General features: G+C 42.3%; 1 protein-coding gene across 1 annotated transcript; it reads left to right on the top strand.

The window, feature by feature from the left end:
* The first annotated feature begins 2,597 nt into the window (after positions 1–2,597).
* LOC123992672 (tumor necrosis factor receptor superfamily member 19-like) lies at positions 2,598–24,464 on the top strand. The gene is made up of 10 exons (XM_046294027.1): positions 2,598–3,155; positions 3,612–3,702; positions 4,049–4,162; positions 10,120–10,298; positions 10,470–10,555; positions 20,237–20,401; positions 20,558–20,683; positions 20,890–20,992; positions 21,497–21,783; positions 22,578–24,464. Exons 2-10 carry the CDS (start codon positions 3,637–3,639, stop codon positions 22,580–22,582), a joined length of 1,131 nt encoding a protein of 376 aa, XP_046149983.1. The 5' UTR covers positions 2,598–3,155; positions 3,612–3,636; the 3' UTR covers positions 22,583–24,464.
* Positions 24,465–24,667: the final 203 nt, after the last annotated feature.

Genomic DNA, 24,667 nt, shown 5'->3' on the forward strand with positions numbered 1-24,667 from the left:
ATCTGCACTCGTTATAATATTTTATGCTTAGCATGTCAAAAAAACCTTTTCGCAAGATATGATCTTTTAAAGACTGGCACTGTTGTATGCAACAAACATAGGGCAGACACACATTGTTCGGCCTATTTGGCTACCCTACTCGTAAATCAACAATATCATATTCATGATGCGGGGAAAGAACAGCTTGACCCAGTTCGCTATTTTCAGAATATGTTTGATGCCGCAGTAGCCTATACATACCAACAGGGATACTTACATCCGAGCAAGGTTCCACCAGAAGCATCACTCTCACGCATTGTGCGGCATCTGCCCTTTCCTCTCCACCCTCTCACATGTGCATGTCGCTGCTTGACATTCTCTAAAAAGGGAGTCCTGTACTGGGGTGATCACACGAATGCATTGGCCTATCCAGTATCTTTCCAACATAAATATTCAGAGAAACTGTCAATGTGATAAAGAATCCTATATCGAATGGTCTTGTCCAAACATCTCTGAACAAGTTCAATACTGCAACACTCCCGCACGCATTTCTTAAAGCTACAGTAATGAATGGGTGTCCCGAATGTACACCAAATCAAAATCAAATCACATTTTATTTGTCACATGCCTCGTAAATAACAGGTGTAGACTAACAGTGAAATTCTTAGGATACTTTTCCAACAATGCAGAGTTAAAGATAAAGATAATACATACACTACCGTTCAAAAGTTTGGGGTCACTTAGAAATGTCCTTGTTTTTGAAAGAAAAGCACGTTTTTTTGCCTATTAAAATAACATCAAATTGATCAGGAATACAGTGTAGACATTGTTAATGTTGTAAATGACTATTGTAGCTGGAAATTGCTGATTTGTTATGGAATATCTACATAGGCATACAGAGGCCCATTATCAGCTGATAATGGTTGCTGATAATGGGCCTCTGTACTACACCTCTGTATTACACCTTAATTAACCAATCACCAGATGCAATTGAAACTTTTTTTAATTGTCCAACAGTTAAGGTACATGGGGTTATAATTTGTGGTTCAAATCAAGTTGCACCATGGTGGTTCAAACCCCAACGGATTTATCAAAACATTTGACATTGTGTTAAAAACATCCAGCTTATTTTAGCACACGTTTCTATGGATATCAACAAATAAGTTTATTCAAAGTGGGCCCTCACACCTGAGACAAATATAGGCCCAGGCATATACCTGCATGTATTCACTTTAGGGAGCAGAGATTTTTGAAAATATGATTTAAGTTGCAAACCTCTTTAGGTCAGGAAGAAGAGAATGGTGTGCCAAAATAAACTATCCTACAGTTGAGGAATCCCCATGGATGAAATGATCATGACATTTTATATGCACTAGATGGAGACAAAGAGATAATATGGAAACGTATTGAATGATGCATTGAAACAACTTGATGGACAGTTTTGTAACTTCAGCTCCATAACAGTGTGCTAACCAAGCTGCGAGTAACACATACTTGTAGAGGTGAAAGCACCTACAGCTTTCCCTGGTTGCTATACTTGTGTATTGGAAGAAGGTCTTATGTACATGCACAAAGAGCAGAAGAGTGTTGTTTTTCTATTTGTGACTGGCTCCATTATAGATGTGTGTCTTATAGATGTGTGCCATTCATTAAAAAGTAAAGGACTGCAACCCTATAGTACACACAAATATATCCAACAAATTAAATACTATAAACACAGACATATAGGATGTTTTTATGTGGAGAAATAACTTTGCATTTCTGAAATATGTCCCCATTCAACATTATTATAATGCATTCAAACCAGATATATTTGCCAGGTGCATTATTAGAGAAATAGTAAGCGAAGCAACATTCCACTGTAGAAATACTGTAGATCCATTATTTGAAATGTGGGGCAATAATGAAAATATGCAGCAGCCTACCTCAAGTTTGTACAATCATGACATAAATCTCTAGAATTTATTTACAACATGCCCTGACATGTCTTCAAATTGGCTACTCTGACTGAAAAATTGAACTTTCCACTCACTCTGCCCCCCTCCCTCTCTCTCTCCCCTCCCTCTTTTTCTCTCACTAGTAGGCCTAGTTAGGACTGAAGTAGAATTATGATTTTTGGGAAACACTGAAGGCCAGGCCTAGGTGAGAAGGGGCGCTAATTTGTTAAAATTAGCATTATACCTACATGCATTATATTGTAAGAGTTCATAGGTGGTTAATAATCTCATACATTTTTTTACAGGTAATTTGTAAATGTTTATATGGTATTATTGGTCAGGACAATGTGGTTGCCCTAACAATTTAGGCCTAATCCACAACATTAATGATTTGACCTTTATTGTAACAATTTACAAACGTCTATAAACATCTTATGCGCTCTTTATAAACTGGTTATGAACCCTGCATAAACTCTCAACGTAAAAGGGTAGCAACTGCAGCCTATCTTATCCAAACTGTCCACTATAAAGTAGAGACAGTTTGCTCTCAGCCTCTCTCAGATTGTTAACTTTCTGGCACTGGCTTTCTCTCAAAAAACTGCAGACAGTCCGCCCGACCAATCCCAGAAGAGCGGAGTGGCGTCATAGCATCTGCAGCGCATTTAGATGAAAGGGAATGTTGAGGGCTGTGCTCAACTTCAAACCCAAGCCTGGCATCAAACAGCGAACCCCCAGATAAACCAAACAAACATACCAGGGATCGCATAGAGGGAGGCGGCGCTGGAAGCGCATTTCAAAGCAGAATAACAACACAACCAGATCTCGACGCCGTGCACTTTGCAAACTCTTTGCATTTCCACATTTTAATGAGCCCTCTATCTTGTATGCAATTGTATCGACATGTGAGGTTATTGTCATATGATCATAATGACCTGTTTGTAGCAGCAGTGTCCACCCTGTGGTTGTGCTTTGATGTAGGCCTAGTGGCCGATCAGAGATCAGATTACATGCTTTAGATCGCAGCTATTCCTGCCTTTGATCTCCGCTCTGATTTTGTCTTCAATCCGGGGATTCGCTTGGACTGGAGTAGCGCAGTTGAGCAAAGAGCACATCGCATGGCTGGAATGGTCTGGAGACCTATGCAGAACGCACAGGAGTGGATATCTGTCTGAAATTACACTCATTCAGGCAGGGAAAGGACAACTAAAGAACCCATCAGACTACAGCAGCACATACCAGGTAAAACGTGCAGAGGGCTGCAGTTGTTTTGTAACCAATATGATTTTGAGACATTCAACAAGCTGAAACCATTAACACATATTTTGACTTTTGACAAGATCATTCTGTCATAGCCCTGGCTGGTTTGAGGAAGGATGAACCATTATTGTCCTCCCTGAATATATCAACTAGCTCATAAAAAACATTGTTACAATGTTACAACATAGATGAATATGTTGCAAAGCTGGTATGTTGTGTCTATGTTGTGATTGGTCACTATGTCAACCTGTTTGGAGGAAAGTGGCTGAGAACAAATATAATTGACCTGCTCATGAGTATTGTGGTAATTTTCACTGGCCATACATTGGGCTTTTTGACAGCAATCCGAGGTTCCACAGTATTCCTTTATGTTTGTTTTTTGTTGTTGAACAGAGAAGAAATTCACATCTTCATTCTATATCTTTCTCTCCTTTCCAGAGTCTTTCTGCAGTAGCCCCTCAAAATGGCCTTGATACCTGGGCACACTTGGTTATTTCTACTGACGTTACATGTAATATACTCATCTCTGGTGAGTTCTTTCTGCTTTGAATTTACCCAACTAGTGTGATTCCAGGCTTTTGACAGGCCATTTATAGTCCGATCTGCGATCTGTAATGCTCACGTATAATAGACTCTGTAATAGTCTCCATTTTAAATGACTGTTGTCAGATTTGGCATGGACATCAATGTGTGGACGGACAGATATAGTAGTCTACATAGTTTGAGGAGTAAAAGCCAGTGGGTGAAATAGTGGCACTATTGTAGGGGGATTATGCCGGCGCTGGACTCGGTCCACATGATCTCTTACTGATGAAAGGCGTGATGAAACGCAGGAATCACTAGCTGTTCAGTATCAAATTATTATTCCCTCCCAGGTTCCTGTAACGGCGGAGGAGGAGACCAGTGAATGTAGAGAACAGGAGTACAAGGATCAGCTTGGGAACTGTAAACCCTGCAAGCAGTGCGACGCCGGGCAGGAGCTATCAAAGGTTTGGAGCCTAATAATGTACGCTATATAGACGGTAAAACCCAGACATCAATAAATGATGACCTCCTTATGAGTGCCCTTAAATATACTGCACTTTACATACAGACTTTAAACATCTGTGGAAAATGTAGTTGGCCCAATGATTCCATCTCAGTTGAAAGAGTTTATAGGATGCTTCATCACAGTTGAAAGGAAAACATTTATCACTGTTTCCCTTGATCTATAAAAAGGAAAGAGACTAAAACCATGATAATACTAGATACAAACAGACCACTTCAACTTCCTTGTAACTTCCTAAACCTGAATAACCTCTGGATAAGATATACCCTTGGTAAAAAAACACAGCTTTTTTTCTGAAAGACAACTGTTCATGAATATAATGGATTCCAGTGTTTAGAATAGTGAATGTTATCCAGGGGCCCAATGGCTTTTGTAGAACACAGACCGCTCTTTAATCAGTCACACCCATACTTCGACCCTCTGTTACTGAATGGATTCCATTGTTTTTTACCAAGTTCCCTGTCCAAGTTATTGTCTCCATTGTTTGATGGAAACCATGCATAAACGTGCTGTACAGTGAGAGGGGTATGCCTTTTATCACTATTCTTGCCAAAGACATGGATGGTGCTCTGTGTGGGCTGTGTAGAAATGGGTTGGAAGGCCTTGAGCAACGTTAGTTTAGCAATGCTTTCCCTCCTACCACTTAATCATATGCTCAACTAAGAACAGGTAAAAAATCTTCCATCCTATACTAAATTTCCCTCTCATAAACTTCTGTTGCACACATACTTGTCTACCAGGTTGCCTTTTATCTTGGTACACACAGACATGCAGTCAGTGGTGGTACGCTTCAGTGGGCCTCATGTTCCTCTGCCAGTTCAACAGTCATGAATACTCGGTGCCCTGGGGTCCTGGTTAATAATTGGCTGCCTCATTCATTCTAAGTGGTTGCGGGAAGCCATCTCACAGTGTAGGGAAGCTCCGAGCAGATAAATAGTGCACCTCAGTGGGGAGACTTTCTAATAAGGCTGATATATGGAATGTAATTATTAGAGGTCGACCGATTAATCTGAATGGCCGATTAATTAGGGCCGATTTCACGTTTTCATAACAATCGGAAATTGGTATTTTTGGGCGCCGATTTGCCGATTATTATTATTTGTATTTTTTTTACACCTTTATTTAACTAGGCAAGTCAGTTAAGAACACATCATTATTTTCAATGACGGCCTAGGAACGGTGGGTTAACTGCCTCGTTCAGGTGCAGAAAGACAGATTTTCACCTTGTCAGCTCGGGGGATACAATCTTGCAACCTTACAGTTAACTAGTCCAACGTAATAATGACATGCCTCTCTCTCGTTGCACTCCACAAGGAGACTGCCTGTTATGCAAATGCAGTAAGACAAGGTAAGTTGCTAGCTAGCATTAAAATTATCTTGTAAAAAACAATCAATCATAATCACTAGTTAACTACACATGGTTGATGATATTATAAGATATTATCTAGCGTGTTCTGTGTTGCATATAATATCTAAGTATCTGACTGAGCGGTGGTAGGCAGAAGCAGGCGCATAAACATTCATTCAAACAGCACTTTTGTGTGTTTTGCCAGCAGCTCTTCTTTGTGCATCAAGCATTGCGCTGTTTATGACTTCAAACCTATCAACTCCAGAGATGAGGCTGGTGTGCCCGAAGTGAAATGGCTGGCAAGTTAGCGCGCGCTAATAGCGTTTCAAACTTCACTCGCTCTGATCCTTGGGGTGGTTGTTTCCCTTGCTCTGCTGGGGTAATGCTGCTTTGATGTTGTGGCTGTTGTCGTTGTGTTGCTGGTTCGAGCCCAGGGAGGAGTGAGGAGAGGGACGGAAGCTATACTGTTACACTGGCAATACTAAAGTGCCTATAAGAACATCCAATAGTCAAAGGTTAATGAAATACAAATGGTATAGAGGGAAATAGTCCTATAATTCCTATAATAACTACAACCTAAAACTTCTTACCTGGGAATATTGAAGACTCATGTTAAAAGGAACCACCAGCTTTCATATGTTCTCATGTTCTGAGCAAGGAATTGAAACGTTAGCTTTCTTACATAGCACATATTGCACTTTTACGTTCTTCTCCAACACTTTGTTTTTGCATTATTTAAACCAAATTGAACATGTTTCATTATCTACTTGAGGCTAAATTGATTTTATTGATTTATTATATTAAGTTAAAATAAGTGTTAATTCACTATTGTTGTAATTGTCATTATTACAAATACATTTTTTTTAATCGGCCGATTAATTTGATCCTCCAATAATCGGTATCTGTGTTGAAAAATCATAATCGGTAGACCTCTATTAATTATACCAACTTCACAAACCTATTAGCTCTTTGTTCAGGGAACTACCCAAGCATCAGGGAAGTCCTTTATTAAAAAGTTGAACCCCGGGCCACCGGTAGTTTCAAGTGACAGATATAGCTAATATACGATTCACTTTGACCCAAGTGGTCTCTACAACAACCGTCATTAAAGTTTTGACCAGGGCCCAGGAACTTGGAGAACGAACAGAGGATGGTATTTAACGAGCTTCCTGGCCTTGAGTGTCAGATTGTTGCGAGCTCTTCTGAGTATCACACAAATCAAATCAAATAACATTTTATTAGTCACATGCGCTGAATACAACCTTACAGTGAAATGCTTACTTATGAGCCCCACAGCTCTCACTGGTGCACTGGTTTCTTCTGTTTATTAAATCCTCAAACAAAAGTTACAGAAGTCTTCACCTTGTATTTCATCCAGAATTTCTTCACACTTGAGCTAATCTACAATTCATAACAATACATACATACATACAGTGGGGCAAAAAAGTATTTAGTCAGCCACCAATTGTGCAAGTTCTCCCACTTAAAAAGATGAGAGAGGCCTGTAATTGTCATCATAGGTACACTTCAACAGACAGACAAAATGAGAAAAAAAATCCAGAAAATCCCACCATAATTTTCATAATTAAAAATCCTCCAATGTGATTTTCTGGATTTTTTTTCTAATTTTGTCTGTCATAGGTGAAGTGTATCTATGATGAAACTTACAGGCCTCTCTCATCTTTTTAAGTGGGATAACTTGCACAATTGGTGGCTGACTAAATACTTTTTTGCCCCACTGTACATACATACATACATACATTACATACATTACATACATTACATACATACATACATACATACATACATACATACATACATACATACACACACACACACACACACACACACACACACACACACACACACACACACACACACACACACACACACACACACACACACACACACACACACACACACACACACACACACACACACACACACACACACACATACATACATACAGGAGTGACTGCCCCACATATAGTCGATGCATACTGGGAACTTTGCAGTGAGCCATTGGCAAAGAGGCAACATGTCTTTGATTTGTTGACACTAGACATTGAAAGAGTGTGGCAGTGTGTGGGGAACATTAGATGGCACGCTGCATTAACAAACTCACATTGTTTCCTGAGCTTGTTCATTACTGGATCAGATGACTGGCCCCCCTGGAGACTCTTGTGATTCCCTGCTGATCTCTCCCCGTCTGAACATGCTTTAACCCCAGCCAACCAGCTCTCTCTTTTCCCTCCACATAGCTCTACATCTGTGCTGTTTTGCTTGGCATTCTCACCAAAAACTAGATCTGGAGATGGAAGTAAAATGAGACGAGTAAGCACTGGCTATTGTGCTCACTTTGAGGCTAGATCATCCTAAACCCATGGAAGTAATGACACACTTGAAAGCTAATTTGCCTATACCCATTAGCTCCATTTAAATGAGACTGCAGCATTATGTGATTCCTGGCTGCATCCCAAGATGGGATACCTTGACAGCATCTTTATTGTAAAAACAAAATGTGTTTCCATGCAATTATCTGAGATGTTTTCTCACATTAGACACCTGATCAGGTCAGGGTGTTAGACCTTGTTTTGATCCTTTGTTATTCATGCCAAAAGACCGAAAGAGATCATTTCTGGATGTTACAGCACTGCCTGGGTGGAGAGGGGACAAGTTGGCTGAGTGCTCCTTTTGTTCTGTGCCCTACCCTGGCCTGTGTACGTGGTAGCCCCTCTCCTGCCATGCATTGCCACATGGACAGAGTCTTTGCCAGTGCCCAGCTTTGTGGGGATCAATCCTCCTAGCGCCCCTTCATCTGGAAGTGGGACGATGATCCTCCATCCAAAACCACTCTAAACAGCTCTGCTCTGACTGCTTTGCAGCGGCTAGCCTTCCATGGCGAGTATCAGGAGAAACTCAGGCTCCAGGGTTCAACATCATCCACAAATCTAAATTCAAACCCTATTTCCTTCTTTCTGTTGTCATCATCACCCCCCTCTCTCTCTCTCTCTCTCTCTCTCTCTCTCTCTCTCTCTCTCTCTCTCTCTCTCTCTCTCTCTCTCTCACCTTTCCACTGTTCCCTGCTCTGCTGGTGTGAAGGTCCTTATATGGAGAGCACACAACAACAGCTGCAGCCCTGCCCTAGCCCTCCTCTGGCCATAGCCCAGGTCCAATGTCGTCTCATGTGTTTGGCTGAAATGGCCAAATTCCTCTATCTTCTTCCCTGACTCTGTAGGGCCATAATGGGATCCCCTCTTTGCCTCAATTATTTTTTTCTTTTCTTTGCCAGTCTGCCCAACCCCCGGGCTCCTGTGCCCACATTCCGGTGCTACTGCATGCCCAGGCGGTGAAACAGGACACGGTCGAGGAGAGAAGTTCCCTGTTTGACTCTGACCTTCACGTTAATGATATATGAGCCCCCCCCCCCGCCTGGGAATGCAGTGTGGTAACAGTGGTTTAACAGTGGATGGGGGCAGCTGCTGCAGACAATAAAGTGACTGATGTCATTCCAGCAGGGTCCTCTTACTTGGCGTGGGATACGATGATCAGCAGGAATGTAAATGTTCCTATTACCATAGGAAATCAAGGTTGCCAGCTTCTGTGTGCCAAATAAATGCTTTGTAGTACCAAATAGGAATCACATTAGCACTAGACCTACTACATACACCTCATTATATATTTTTTAGACAGAACAGAAAAGGCTATATTCTCGTGTCTAGAGGAAAGTCATGAGAGTTTCTGTACAGGCTGGAATGAAAGGTAGCCTGTGCATGGGAGAGAAAATAGAACTACTGGCACTCAGGCTGACTGGCAAAAACAATATAATGATATACTATATATATATATATATATATATATATATATATATTCTCGTGTCCCCATTTATTGAGGTGTACCCATGAATCCAATGGTAAACAGATACACTCAGGTTATATAGATAATATATTCAGGGTGATAATATATCCAATATGGGTATAGTAATTTTGCCATTTTGGATTCGCTATAGGGGTTAAAGCCTGACAACTAAGCTGGTTCCATATTAGATCACTCATTGAGTAATGAGATGCTGTGCTTTTTAAGTGCAGGTCCCATTGTAGAGACCAGGAGAGGTTTTCAACTTCTTACGCTTGTGCACCTCTCCATAATCCCTGCCCCCTAGCTAACTGAAGCTTTGCCTACATACACTGGCCTCTCAATCACCAGGACACTCACTGAGTTGTTCCAGAAAGAACCAATCACACAAAACCCCAGCAATAAACTTGCAATAATACAACAGTGGGTGTCCCCGAGTGCCTTTTATCATTCAAATACTTGGCCATTCTGGGGCCTGCAGCGGAAGGCCCCTCATTGATTCTGAGAGAGTCAGGGGGATTATTGCCAGTGTAAGATGGACTCTCAAAAGATTCGGACCATTGTTCCCTTACGGTCTTAGAAGCCAAGATCATTCTTTAATTCTAGACACCCTGGTATCCCACATTCAGAGCCTTTCTCCAGCTGCCCCCAGCCCCACCTCTCACCCGGGGGATTTCTCCTGTTAATCCCTCCAGGAATGTGGCTTTGGTTACGGAGAGGATGCCCGGTGCGTGTCCTGCAGAAGCAACCGCTACAAAGAGGACCGGAGCCTGCAGAAGTGCAAGCCCTGCCTGGACTGTGGCCTGAACAACCGCTTCCAGAAGGGCAACTGTTCCATCACCAGCAATGCTGTGTGCGGAGACTGTCTGCCCGGGTGAGGGAGGGGCTTAATCTCTTACAACAACTACTCTACTTCTACTACTAGTGAACTACTGCTCTGCTACTACAGATAATGGTCAACGTATTGGTTCATTACCTCATACAATCAATTAAGCAGATTTATGAGAACTTTCATAATAATCCAATGCTATGTTGTGTTTAACAGGTTTTACAGGAAAACTAAGCTGAGCGGATTCCAAGATATGGAGTGCATACCATGTGGGGACCGTCCACCTCCATATGAGCCACACTGTGAGCACTCACACTCTCTTGTGTAACATCAGTTAATAAGTACTATCCGTAGCTTGAATGACAAGTTGAGAACATCATTAATTAAGAAAACTATTGAACTCCATGCTAAAAGTACAGCCAAGACCCCAAGAACATGTCAGGCCATAAAGCCATAACAAAACCCTATTTTATTTTTTAAAATCTTTTAAAAAAATCTTTATTTAACTAGGAGTCAGTTAAGAACAAATTCACATACTGTACCTTCACCTAAAACATGCCAGCACAAGGCCCTTAGAGTAATCAGAACCACAGCCCCAATGGGTGGAGAAAATCATAGCTCAAACACTAAAGTCTCATTGAGCCAGCCAACTATGTTTATTGCTCAAATAAATGCTTAGTTTTACAACCAGGCCCATAAATGTTGACATGGATACTGCTAGCATAACAGTCAGTCCTGCCAGAACTGGATTATTTTAGCTGGGACCATACAATACGACCCATCATCATCACTCCATTCTCATGGACTGCCGAAAACCTTTTAAGTTAAAGTCTCCATCCACATATTTCAAGACAAAAAAGGAGCTGCAATGTTTCGAAATACACTATATATACAAAAGTATGTGGACACCCCTTCAAATGAGTGGATTTGGCTATTTCAGTCACACTAGTTGCTGACAGGTGTATAAAATTGAGCACACAGACATGCAATCTCCATAGACAAACACTGTCAGTAGAATGGCCTTTTTTATGTTATTTTTTATTTCACCTTTATTTAACCAAGTAGGCTAGTTGAGAACAAGTTATCATTTACAACTGAGACCTGGCCAAGATAAAGCAAAGCAGTGCGACAAAAACAACAACACAACAACACATAAACAAACGTACAGTCAACAACACTAAATAAAATAGAAATAGAAAAATCTATGTACAGTCTGTGCAAATGTAGAAGAGTAGGGAGGTAGGCAATAAATAGGCCCAAGAGGCAAAAATAATTACAATTTAGCATTAATACTGGAGTGATAGATGTGCAGATGATGAATGTGCAAGTAGAGATACTGGGGAGCAAAAGAGCAAGAGGGTAAGTAATAATATGGGGATGAGGTAGTCAGTCGGGTGTGCTATTTACAGATTGGCTGTGTACAGGTACAGTGATCGGTAAGCTGCTCAGACATCTGATGCTTAAAGTTAGGGAGAGAGATATTAGACTACAGCTTCATACATTTTTGCAATTCGTTCCAGTCATTGGCAGCAGAGAACTGGAAGGAAACGCGGCCAAAGGAAGTGTTGGCTTTGGGGATGACTAGTGCAATATACCTGCTGGAGGGCGTGCTACGAGTGGGTGTTGCTATGGTGACCAGTGAGCTGAGATAAGGCGGGGCTTTACCTTACAAAGACTCAAAGATGACCTGGAGCCAGTGGGTTTGGCGATGGATTTGTAGTGAGGGCCAGCCAACGAGAGCATACATGTCACAGTGGTGGGTAGTATATGGGGCTTTGGTGATAAAACAGATGGCAGTGTAAAAGACTACATCCAGTTTGCTGAGTAGAGTGTTGGGGGCTATTTTGTAAATGACATCGCCGAAGTCAAGGATCGGTATGATAGTCAGTTCTACGAGGGTATGTTTGGCGGCATGAGTGAAGGAGGCTTTGTTGCAGGTCGATGAAGAGGGCTGCACAAAACTTTATTTTATCGATTGCGGTTATGATATAGTTTAGGACCTTGAGCATGGCTGAGGTGCACCCATGACCAGCTCAGAAACCAGATTGCATAGTGGAGAAGGTACGGTGGGATTCGAAATGGTCAGTGATCTGTTTATCAACTTGGCTTTCCAAGATTTTTAGAAAGGCAGGGCAGGATGGATATAGATCTATAATAGTTTGGGTCTAGAGTGTCTCCCCCTTTGAAGAAGGGGATGACCGTGGCAGCTTTCCAATCTTTGGGGATCTCAGACGATACGAAAGAGAGATTAAATAGGCTAGTAATAGGGTTTGCAACAATTTCAGCGGATAATTTTAGAAAGAGAGGGTCCAGATTGTCTAGCCCAGGTGATTTGTAGGGTTCCAGATTTTGCAGTTCTCTCAGAACATCAGCTGTCTGGATTTGGGTGAAGGAGAAACGGGGGGGAAGGGGGTTGCTGCAGGGGATGCTGAGATGTTGGCCAGGGTAGGGGCAGCCAGGTGGAAAGCATTACCAACCGTGGAATAAATGCTTATTGAAATTATAGTAGATTTATCAGTGGTGACAGTGTTTCCTATCCTCAGTGCAGTGGGCAGCTGGGAGGAGGTTATCTTATTCTCCATGGACTTTACAGTGTCCCAAACCTTTTTGGAATTAGTGCTACAGGAAGCAAATTTCTGTTTGAAAAAGATAGCCTTAGCTTTCCTAACTGACTGAGTATATTGGATCCTGACTTCCTTGAAAAGTTGTATATTGTGGGGGCTATACTAATGCAGAATGTCACAGGATGTTTTTGTGCTGGTCAAGGGCACTCAAGTCTGGGGTGAACCAAGGGCTATATCTGTTCTTAGTTCTACATTTTTTTGAACGTGGCATGCTTATTTAAGATGGAAAGGAAAGCACTTTTGAAGAGCAACCAGGCATCCTCTACTGATGGGATAAGGTCAATATCCTTCCAGGAAACCCGGGCCAGGTCGATTAGAAAGGCCTGTTCGCTGAAGTGTTTTAGGGCGCGTTTGACAGTGATGAGGGGTGGTCATTTGACCGCGGACCCAGTACGCACGCAGGCAATGAGGCAGTGATCGCTGAGATCCTGGTTGAAGACAGTAGAGGTGTATTTTGAGGGCAGGTTCGTCAGGATGATATCTAAGAGGGTGCCCATGGTTATGGATTTAGGGTTGTACCTGGTAGGTTCCTTGATGATTTGTGTGAGTTTGAGGGCATCTAGCTTAGATTGTAGGACGGCCGGGGTGTTAAGCATGTCCCAGTTTAGGTCACCTAACAGGACGAACTCAGAAGATAGATGGGGGGTGATCAATTCACATATGGTGTCCAGGGCACAACTGCAGGCCGAGGGGGGTCTATAACAAGTGTCAATGGTGAGAGTTGTTTCTGGAAAGGTGGATTTTTAAAAGTAGACGCTCAAATTGTTTGGATAGTATGACATTACTCTGCAGGCTATCTCTGCAGTAGATTGCAACTCTGCCCCCTTCGGCAGTTCTACCTTCAGGTGTTTGGATATTGCTCCCAAGGATAAACCAGTCTTGTGGAGGTCTATATATTTTTTTTAGGTCTTGGCTGATTTCTTTTGATTTTCCCATGATGTCAAGCAAAGAGGCACTGAGTTTGAAGGTAGGGCTTGAAATACATCCACAGGTACACCTCCAATTGACTCAAATTATGTAAATTAGCCTATCTGAAACTTCGAAAGCCATTGCATCATTTTCTGGAATTTTCCAAGCTCTTTAAAGGCACTGTCAACTTAGTGTATGTAAACTTCTGACCCAATGGAATTGTGATACAGTGAATTATAAGTGAAATAATCTGTCTGTAAACAATTGTTGGAAAAATGACTTGTGTCATGCACAAAGTAGATGTCCTAACTGACTTGCCAAAACTATAGTTTGGTAACAAGAAATGTGTGGAGTGGTTGACAAACAAGTTTTAATGACTCCAAACATCCAACTTCAACTGCATCTTCAGAGAGGACATTCTTAAACTGTGTAGTGCAATTTGCTAGCACTTTGCTAGCACTTTCTTTCTAAGCATTTCTTAAAGGTTTTTTTGTTCATAAAGCAGCGTATTTAATTCCAGTATGTAACGGTTGTCGGTGGAAGAAGGTGAGGACCCAAGCGCAGCGTGGTACTTGTTCATGTTATTTATTTAAACTGAACACTATCAAACAAAGAAACAAAAAGCACAACCGAAAGCGCTCCGTCAGGTGCAAACCACACTAAACAGAAAATAATCACCCACACCTCACAGGTGGGAAAAGGCTACCTAAGTATGATTCTCAATCAGAGACAACGAACGACACCTGCCTCTGATTGAGAACCATACCAGGCCAAACACAAAAACACAACATAGAAAAAGGAACATAGACTACCCACCCAACTCACGCCCTGACCATACTAAAACAAAGACATAACAAAAGAACTAAGGTCAGAACGTGACACAGTAGGCCACTACTACATCTCGTTAGCCACCTTTTTCCGGCCATTACCAGTGGTTAAGTATAGCCTTATGATTTTCGGCACTCACACATGGAGAGAGTGGGTTAGCTAACTTATACCTTTGGTAATTGAGTGTGACTTCCTGATGCTTGTGGAGGCCACAGCTGTTCCTTGAGAAGGTTTGGCAGCCTGTGTGTATGAGCCGTCCAGCCAGGTCTAGCACCCCTCTGTTAGATAAATGAGGACGTCTCCAGGATATCAGACAACTTGAACTCACAAACTCAGTTTACATTTGCTCTTCCTGGAGATGTAAAAATGTTTGCTCAAATGTAGTATGTAAAGCTGTGTCCCACCCTCAATATGAGGTAGTTTTATTACTACCATTACGACCAAAATATTTATTTTCAAGTAATAACTATAAAGCATGCTGTATTAGTAAGAGAGTCTACATATGACTAAACATGACTGAACATGGGCCTTGGGACGTCTGTCTGTCTGTCTGTCTGTCTGTCTGTCTGTCTGTCTGTCTGTCTGTCTGTCTGTCTGTCTGTCTGCCTGCCTGCCTGCCTGCCTGCCTGCCTGCCTGCCTGCCTGCCTGCCTGCCTGCCTGCCTGCCTGCCTGCCTGCCTGTCTGTCTGTCTGTCTGTCTGTCTGTCTGTCTGTCTGTCTGTCTGTCTGTCTGTCTGTCTGGCTGGCTGGCTGGCTGGCTGGCTGGCTGGCTGGCTGGCTGGCTTGCCATTTTGATTGCAGAGGCCATGAAACAAAATGGCCATTGTGTCCCAGAGAGAGCAAAGCTGGTAGACTTAAATGTAATGTAAATGTACTACAGGGAGTCTCAGTGGAATGCTTCCAAATGTTTGAAAGTCCTTATAATCTCTTCCTCCGGTTTTATCTTGTGGACGGTGGTGAAAACTTAAAGGGCAGATCATTCTAGCCATACTGGCCCTGGGCTAAGCTGCAGCTGTGTAGGATGGCACTTCAGTCTCCCAGACAGTTTCTGGAGCAAAGTAAAAAATGAGATTGTGTTTTATGGCCTCCTTCAGTTGCTTTAATGTATTTCCTCTGCTGTTGTTTTTATCTGTGTCATGGTAGAGTTGTATTAGTTGTCTGGCGAGAGGCCGACCGTATTCCCCCCAATCCCCCCACTCCCCAGCTCCAGAACCGTTTCGCCATTTTTACTAATTTCAAACAGATTTACACCAAGGTCAAATGGGAATTTAGTCTGTTGGTTTGTTAATAGAAAAAACAATCATTGCTCTGGCTATAAGCTGTTTTTTGTTCTATCCCCTGACATTCCTTTTATATAAGTTGGAAGCTTAACAGTCAGATAAATATTTTTGGGCACTTCATATCAAATCAATTCTAAATGTATTTGTCACATGTGCCAAATACAACAGGTGTAGTAGACCTTACAGTGAAATGCTTACTTACAAGCACTTAACAGTTTTTTTCTTCTTAAAACTGCATTGTTGGTTAAGTATTTACTAAAATAAACTGAAGTAAAAAAAATACAAAAAATAAACTAATAATTAAGGAGCAACAATAAAATAACAGTAGCGAGGCTATATACAGAGGGGACTGGTACTGAGTCAATGTGCGGGGGCACCGGTTAGTCAAGGTAATTGAGGTAATATGCACATGTAGGTAGATGTAAAGTGACTATGCATGGATAATAAACAGAGAGTAGCAGCAGCGTAAAAATGGCAGACCGGGTGGGACAGTGCAAATTGCCCGGGTAGCCATTTGATTAGTTGTTCAGGAGTCTTATGGCTTAGGGGTAGAATCTGCTAAGAAGCCTTTTGGACCTAGACTTGGCGTTCCGGTACCGCTTGTCATGCGGTAGCAGAGAGAACATTCTATGACTGGGGAGGCTGGAGTCTTTGGCAATTTTTTGGGCTTTCCTCTGACACCGCCTGGTATAGAGGTCCTGGATGGCAAGAAGCTTGGCCCCAGTGATGTATTGAGCCGTACGCACTACACTCTGTAGTGCCTTGCAATCGGAGGCCGAGCAGTTGCCATACCAGGCGATGATGCTCTCGTTGGTGCAGCTGTAGAACCTTTTGAGGATCTGAGGACCCATGCCAAATCGATTCAGTCTCCTGAGGGGGAATAGGCGTTGATGTGCCCTCTTCACGGCTATCTTGGTGTGTTTGGACCATGATAGTTTGTTGGTGATGTAGACACCAATGAATTTGAAGCTCCCAACCTGCTCCAATACAGCCCCGTTGATGAGAATGGGGGCGTGATCTGTCCTCCATTTTCTGTAGTCTACAATCATCTCCTTTGTCTTGATCACATTGAGGGAGAGGTCGTTATCTTGGCACTACATGGCCAAGTCTCTGACCTCTCATCGTCGTCTGCAAACTTAATGATGGTGTTGGAGCCGTGCTTGGTCATATCTCAAACCAGGATTTCACAGCATACACAAAAGGAAGTCAGTTCAATTTTGTTTGAAGCAATCCGATGCAAATTCCACAAGCGTGCAGGTCAGCCTGTTGAAAGACAATGCACTCTTCATACAACTGTGACAGTTTTCCTAGAGATAGGGCATGTGGCCAGGGCTATTCAAGACCCTAAAACTCATGACCCAACTGATATCCATCCTCATTTCTCTCAATTTGTTACATTCAGACAAATTTATCTCAACCTTTCCTTCTACTTTCCTCACTTCAAAGGTCCTAGCCATGTCTCCTAACCACTGACTGTAAAAAAGTACAGCATAAGCAGCATGCAGGAAATGATCTAGATTGACGCATCCCAAATGAGAGCGGTCAACCCTTCAAATCAACTCCACCAAAACAAAGTCACTCAAGAGCCAATCAAGACTTGACATGTGATGTGTTTATACTCAGAGCAACAAAACTCCTCACCACTGCCGTAATCATGTATCCTTGCAAATGTATAAAACCACAACTGCATAGCAATGCTAGTTTGTTTTTCTTGCAACACTAAAAGGGGTGTTGGCTGTATTTATGATAGGAAGATCTGTTTAGCCTAAGACAAACTCTTGGTTGTGGAGGGCTCATACCTCTTCGGCAATGGGAAGTCATTCCAGTCAAAATCTCCAAAGTTTCACAAATGATGTATGCAGATGGGGTCACCATTAGTTTTCAGAAGGGGCCATTCATACTTCCCACTTGGCAAAAACTGGTTGAATCAACATTGTTTCCACATCATTTCAACCCCAAAAAAGAAATGTGATGATGTTGAATCAATGTGGATAACTGATTTGAACAAATTTATCAATGTAAGAGAATTTTGTATTTCTTTCACCTTGCCTTACTATTTTTTGTTGATTTCAAAACTAGACGTTGAACTGACGTATGTGCCCAGTGGGTTGGTGGTTCCCTGTCTCTTTGTGGCTTGTCATACATAAGGCCATGGCTTTAAGGTTGGCATTCCTAAAAGTCAACAGGGAGAGAGGAGAGCATATATCAAAACAAGCAGTGTATTGGCAGAGTGCGGTGTGTTGATACGATCAGCAAGTGAGGTCTCCTCAATGGGCCAGCCTAAATCTGTGTTTTCTGCAGCTTTTCTGGGAGTGATAAGGGCTGCCACTGGGCTGGGGTGTGGGGAAGACACAGCTGGCTGCAGAGGGGAGTGAGGAGGGCTGACTGGATCAGAGGCGGGACGGCTTTGACATTGGGTCTCAACAACTGTACAGTGGAAGAAAAAGTCTGAGAGTGTGTCTGCACCATGGTGAGAAAATGACATGCCTTGCTTGTGTAAGCATGGGTGTAGGTGTAAGCATGGGTTTAGGTGTTCAGTCAAATCTTTCAGCAAGTCATTTTGGATTATTTTGATAGAGGATGTTTCAAAATGTTGATAGGAAGCACATTCCAATGATTTAAAAAAAGTTTTTGATTTAGTGGAGAATGTTACTGTATCCTCACAAATTCATGTCAACCTATATCAAGTTAAATTCCGCTATATAAACTGCTTCTTGTAATTGATGTATTTGCCTTGATGTGAGCAGTGCACTCCTGTTGACTCAATTGTCAAAACGGTTAGAAAACGGCACTTTCTGTCATAACAGTTTTGAAGACCTACAGTATCTCCTCTGAAACGCCCTAATCTTGTTTTAATAAGCCGTTATCACCTGTTTGTTTACAATGAAATATTGAAATGCTTATTTATTTAGCCCCCGGGTCAAACTGAAATTTTAAGCTTCGCTGGCAGTTTGGGATTTTTTTCTTCCTCAGATGGAATGTACAAATACCCTTATCCCCTATCCTCTATCCCGCTGGAATATAAAACCATTGGCCAATGCTAAATTAATGTTTACATTGCATAACAAAGGGCTCTTGGTTTTGAAAAGGCCAAACCCACTTTGCTTTAGGATTTATGATTAATGTACTAAAAAGGTAACAGCGATTGAAGGGGCCTATTGAAAAATATTTTTCAAATGAAAAAGATATTAAACAGATCTCACAACACAATAAGTAGTTTCTCTATGGGGAGCGGGTAGCCAGTCACTTTTTCATAGTAGGACAATTATTACTTTAGGTATTTTGTTTGTTCTCTATGTAAACCTACACTCCAACTATGCACAGGTCATAACTCACTTTAAATTCTATAAGAATATCATTGTTGTGATGAGGGAGAGTAATATTGACCAAAAATGACAATCACAGATAATACAATCGTACTTCTGTTGCTTGTTGAAATAATATCAGTGGCCTTATTGCACGTGTTTACCGTATGACTAGACATTCGTCATGTACCAAATTATTCCTCAACAAAGTTTGTTTGCATTGTTGAGGAATTAAGCAGATAGTTATATCCGATAAAGAATCATTTCATTTTAGTCATTGAATCATAATTTAGCATAAGGAGATTGTATCTAATTTGTTATGACATCTGGCAAATTAAGCCCTGATGTTCCATATTAGTGGGAAAGTGTTTAATGAGAAGCTGTCCTCAAGGCCAGGTCCCTTGATGTGAGAGTGTGTGAAAAGTTTGGGGTGGGGAGCCTAGACAGTGACAGCAGATTTCCCTGGGGGCTAGCCTAGGACAGCGGCAGCAGTTGCAGTAATGGGATAAACACACATGCACAAATGTGCACACACACACACCAGGCTTGTTTCAAACGTCTGGCCAGACTGCACAGACTTAATGATGGGCTGTCTGACTGGCATGAGAGGGCCTTGGGGTAGGGGGAAGAATGATTGTAATAACTCATCCTCTGGAGGGAGGGACAGAGAACAAGTGAGAGAGAGAATCTACTCCAGGCTTTCTTCTTTGAGCCTCTGTCTCCTTGGAGGACTCAGTGGGACAAAGACAGCTACTACATGCCAATAATAAACATAGACCTAGTAAGGAGACATAATTCAGGTGTAGAAAATTATGGCCCGATTGTACTAGCAAGGTTATGACACAGTCAACTCTAAAATGTAGTCGTTCTCAAACTAGACAGTTAAAAAAACGTTTTATTTTCCCTTTTAAAACCTCCCTTATAAATAAACCTCCCTTATAAATTCCCATGTTATTATGTCAGAAGAACTACAGTGGTGACATTTGTTGATCATATTTACTGTCTCTCTCTCACCGTCTCTATCTCTGCCCCTGCAGGCAGCGGGCGGGTGAACCTGGTTCCCATCCCCCCGGTGGTGACCAGCCCTCGGGACATGGCCCTGGCAGCAGTCATCTGCAGCGCTCTGGCCACCGTGCTGCTGGCCCTACTCATCCTCTGTGTCATCTACTTCAAGAGACAGCTGCTGGAGAAGAAGCCCAGCGGTGAGTGACCAACTTGAGCTTGAAAGAAGTTATTACAATGTCGTGGAAATCTCAGTGTAGCATTGGGACCAACAGGTGGCTTTGCTATAGAAATATAGCAGCGGCTATCTTGCACTTGTTTAGGGTCTCCTTTATGAAAGTGTATTTTTGCCTCAGCATCTCTAAGGTCCCAGGATGGTCCATACAGTGGAGCAGAGTTGTCGTGCCTGGACCGACGGAGGCTCCATGATTTCCCTCAGCACCCATGCTGCCAATGTCACCACGGGCCAGGCCACACCTGTGGTAGGTCCTATTACTGGTGGGCTTCTACATTCACATCACTCTTTTTGAGCCTTGGTTCTCAAGCCGTTCAGTCTGTCAAGTTGTGTGGAGTCTTTGACTGTATCACTATGGTACTGGCATCGCTATATGCTGAGGCTTCTTGGCAAGGTCATCCATGCTTTCTGATGGTTCGCGGTCGGTACACGTTTTTCCTGTGTGATCTCCAGGCCCAGTGCACCTGATCCCCTCCCTGTGCTGTGATGAAAGCTGCAGTTTGGGCCGAAGCAGAGACACCAGCCCCTTCCAGTCCCAGATCAGCCTTAACGTGGGGTGAGGAGCATGACACAACAGCACTCACCTCACCTCCACTCAAAACCATCAACCACCATTAATTAACCACCGATCTACATCATGTAACATTTTCAACACCACACGCCATCATAATTCATCAACACCAATCAACATCTATTCTAGTACATGGGTGCCAAAATATGACAGTCAAAAGAACCAGTAACAAGTACAGCAACTGATATTGCTTGACATCATGTCTCCTGGATTCCCAGAAAGACCGAGAAGTGTAGACAGACATACAGTAAACCATTTCTGTGGTGGATAATGTTTGCGAAACCAAACAACATTCCTTTACACACCTCTGGTTCAGAACAGGAAGAGAAACACGAACAAGGCCAAAAACAATCTTGTTATGGTGTTAACGTTGGGTCTGTTTGGGAGATTACTGTCAGAGAAGTGCCTCCCTGGGACTGTGGTTGGATCATTACAGCTGGGACTGGGAGAGATTTATGCTGCTGACACGGCCTCCATTTCCCCCTACAGATGTGGCGTGAACCCCTGTGAGGAGAATGTTCTGGCCTATCTGAAAGCCCATCCAGAGCCCTGCATCTCCAGAGAGGCTGGCGAGACATGGCTGCTCATGCAGAACCCCGACTGTGCCGAGAGCTTGGGATCACCCTGCTGCAACCGAGAGGAAGAAGAGGAGGAGGGGTGCAGGTCAAGTGAGGACACACAGGAGAAATCAACTGAACAGGCTAGACAGAGCCAGGAGAAGACTGGTGCCCTGACAGAGGTCATCCTTCCAAAGCATCAGCCATCTTCACTGGAAGGTCAGTGGTGTCTTGCTGTACTGTATGAACTTTAATGCAGACACACACAGAATGATCCTCATTGTAAATACAGTTTGAAATTGAGCGATGCTTGGTGTATAACATACTTCGGATGCTCACTTAGGGTACGCTTTCCCAGTAGTTATACATGAACCAAGCCAATGAGCGATTAACAAACACAGTAACACATTATTCTTCACTGTGTCAAGAAAAGAGGAAAGTATACAAGTGCAAACACTATTAAGTAAAGAAGAATCGCTGCTTCTCCTTCCCCTCAAAAACTATTTAGAATTCTTCTGCATAGCATACCTGTTTAATATGAAATTGGAACGATAACAAATGGTTGAGTCCATTAAAACTGATACACACTATTTATGGAAAAAGCTTCAGTGTATCTGCCAAATGGAGCTTCAGAGCCAAAGCAGATTGTCTGAACTGATGGAATCCAGTGAGTGAGCTGAGAGTAGAGCAGCAGAAGCCCCAGCAAAACACAGTCAAGTAGAAAGCTACAACACAGAAGCATCAGGACAGAGGAGACATTCTGTGTCCTAACAGCATAGTTCAAACACACACACACACGCATACACTTATTTTACCACAAATGTTGCACTCCCTTTGATTGGCAGGGACAGTGGTGTGTCCATGGAAACTGGGACTAGTCGAGAAGCAAAGAAAGGGCCAGGCAGCGATCCCAGCTGAGCTTTCTGATGTTGGGACTCGGTCCCTGCCTGACCTATGTTAGGTAGATAGATTACTAATGACCGTGTGTGCTTTTCTCCTCTCTCTTTTTCCAGGATGACATGGATTTATTTGGCTCGTGTTCCACCCTTGAACCGCCCTGGACCTGAAAACAGTCCAGAAAGATCCCGTTTCAGATTACACTAGCCCACAGACCAATTCCCAAAAAGTGTGTAGTACACAATCTCTTTCAAGCGGTTTGTGACCCACAACCTTTCGTCACACATCTAAAGGGACTATGTACAGTGCTGTGAAAACGTATTTGCCCCCTTTCTAATTTTGCATATTTTTTATACTGAATGTTATCAGATCTTCAACCAAAACCCAATATTAGATAAAGGGAACCTAAGTTAACAAATAACACAGCAATCACATACTTATTTCATGAATAAAGTTATGCAACACCCAATGCCCCTGTGTACAGAAAAGCATCCCCAAACTATCACACTACCACCACCATGCTTGACCGTTGGTATAAGGTTCTTACTGTGAAATGCAGTGTTTGGTTTTTGCCAGGCATAATGGGACCGATGTTGTCTAAAAAGTTATACTTTTGACTCCTCTGTCCATAGAACAAGAGTCTTGATGATCATCCAGGTGCTTCTTAGCAAACTTGAGTCAACTTTTTGGACAAGATGAGTTCCATTATATCTGGCGAAAACCAAACACTGCATTCAGTAAGAACCTCATACCAACGGTGTTCGTAGTTTGATGGTTTGGGGATGCTTTGCTGCCTCAGGACCTGGGCGACTTGCCTTAATAGAAGGAACAATGAATTCTGTTCTGTATCAGAGAATTCTACAGGAGAATGTCAGGTCCTCCATCTGTGAGCTGAAGGTGCAGCGCAGCTCGGTCATGAAGCAAGACTATGATCCAAAACACACAATCAAGTCCACATGAAAAGGGTTAGAAAGCAACAAATTTGAAGTTTTGGAATGGCCTAGTCAAAGTCCAGACCTAATCCAAATTGAGATGTTGTGGCAGGACTTGAAACGAGCAGTTCATGCTTGAAAACCCACAAATGTGGCTGAGTTAAAGCAGTTCTGCCTGCAGAAGTGGGCCAAAATTCCTCCACAGCGTTGTGAGAGACTGATCAACAAATAAAGGAAGCATTTGGTTGGATTCATTGCAGCTAAATGTGGCACAACCAGTTATTGAGTATAAGGGGCAATTACTTTTTCACACAGGGGAATTGGGTGTTGCATAATTTTGTTAATTAAATAAACATTTATAAAAAAAAATGGTTAATTGTAAATTCAGGCTCCCTTTATCTAATATTGGGTTTTGGTTGAAGATCTCATAATATTCCGTATAAAAAATATGCACAAATGTAGAAAATCAGAAAGGGGGCAAATACCTTTTCACAGCACTGCAAATAAATGCTAACAAATGACTTCACGGCTAAATAAAGCACAAGAGCAGAGACTGAAAAGAAATCTATGCACAACGCGAGGTTGCTGGGCCAGAGGCTGATGTAAATGAAGTTGAACGCATGCAAAATGATTGGTGACTGGTACAAAGTAAATAGATGCCTTCCCCTTTGTTTCTGATGTCTGCTTAAGTCGGTGACTAGCAGAATCGGTACCACAGTGTGACTGTGACTATTGATGTGTTTTGTCATGAAGTCGCTGTTACAAGTGAATAACTGGCAACGTCTCCTTAAAGGGCGTAAGAGAAGCATGTCAAAACGTACATCTGTGATTTCTGGTGCACATGGAAGACAATCTAGATAATACTGAACAAGTTAAGACAATGAGGAATGTTGTGTGTGATATCAAATTTGTTGTAGATATTGTAAAATAGAAAATAGGTTCATATTTTTGTAATGTAGACATGACTGACTAATGACAAATATGCCTGCTTTTTTCAGTTGTAGTATTGGTGGTTGTGCATATACACTTTCATTTGATATATTTGTAAATAAACCACTTCAACAAGACAAACTTGATTGTTGTTCAAATGTATCTAGTGACTAACATTGAAATGGCCCATCTTTAATCCTACACCAATTGCAACAGACAACCTTCAATCATCACTACATCACACACTACATTCCCTCCCGTATACAGTGGCGTCTCTCTGAAACTCAAGATATTACTTGCCACAAAATATTATGATTGAATTTGGTTCAAAACTAGATACGAGT

The sequence above is a fragment of the Oncorhynchus gorbuscha genome, linkage group LG13, assembly GCF_021184085.1.
Source record: "Oncorhynchus gorbuscha isolate QuinsamMale2020 ecotype Even-year linkage group LG13, OgorEven_v1.0, whole genome shotgun sequence".
NCBI lineage: Eukaryota > Metazoa > Chordata > Actinopteri > Salmoniformes > Salmonidae > Oncorhynchus > Oncorhynchus gorbuscha.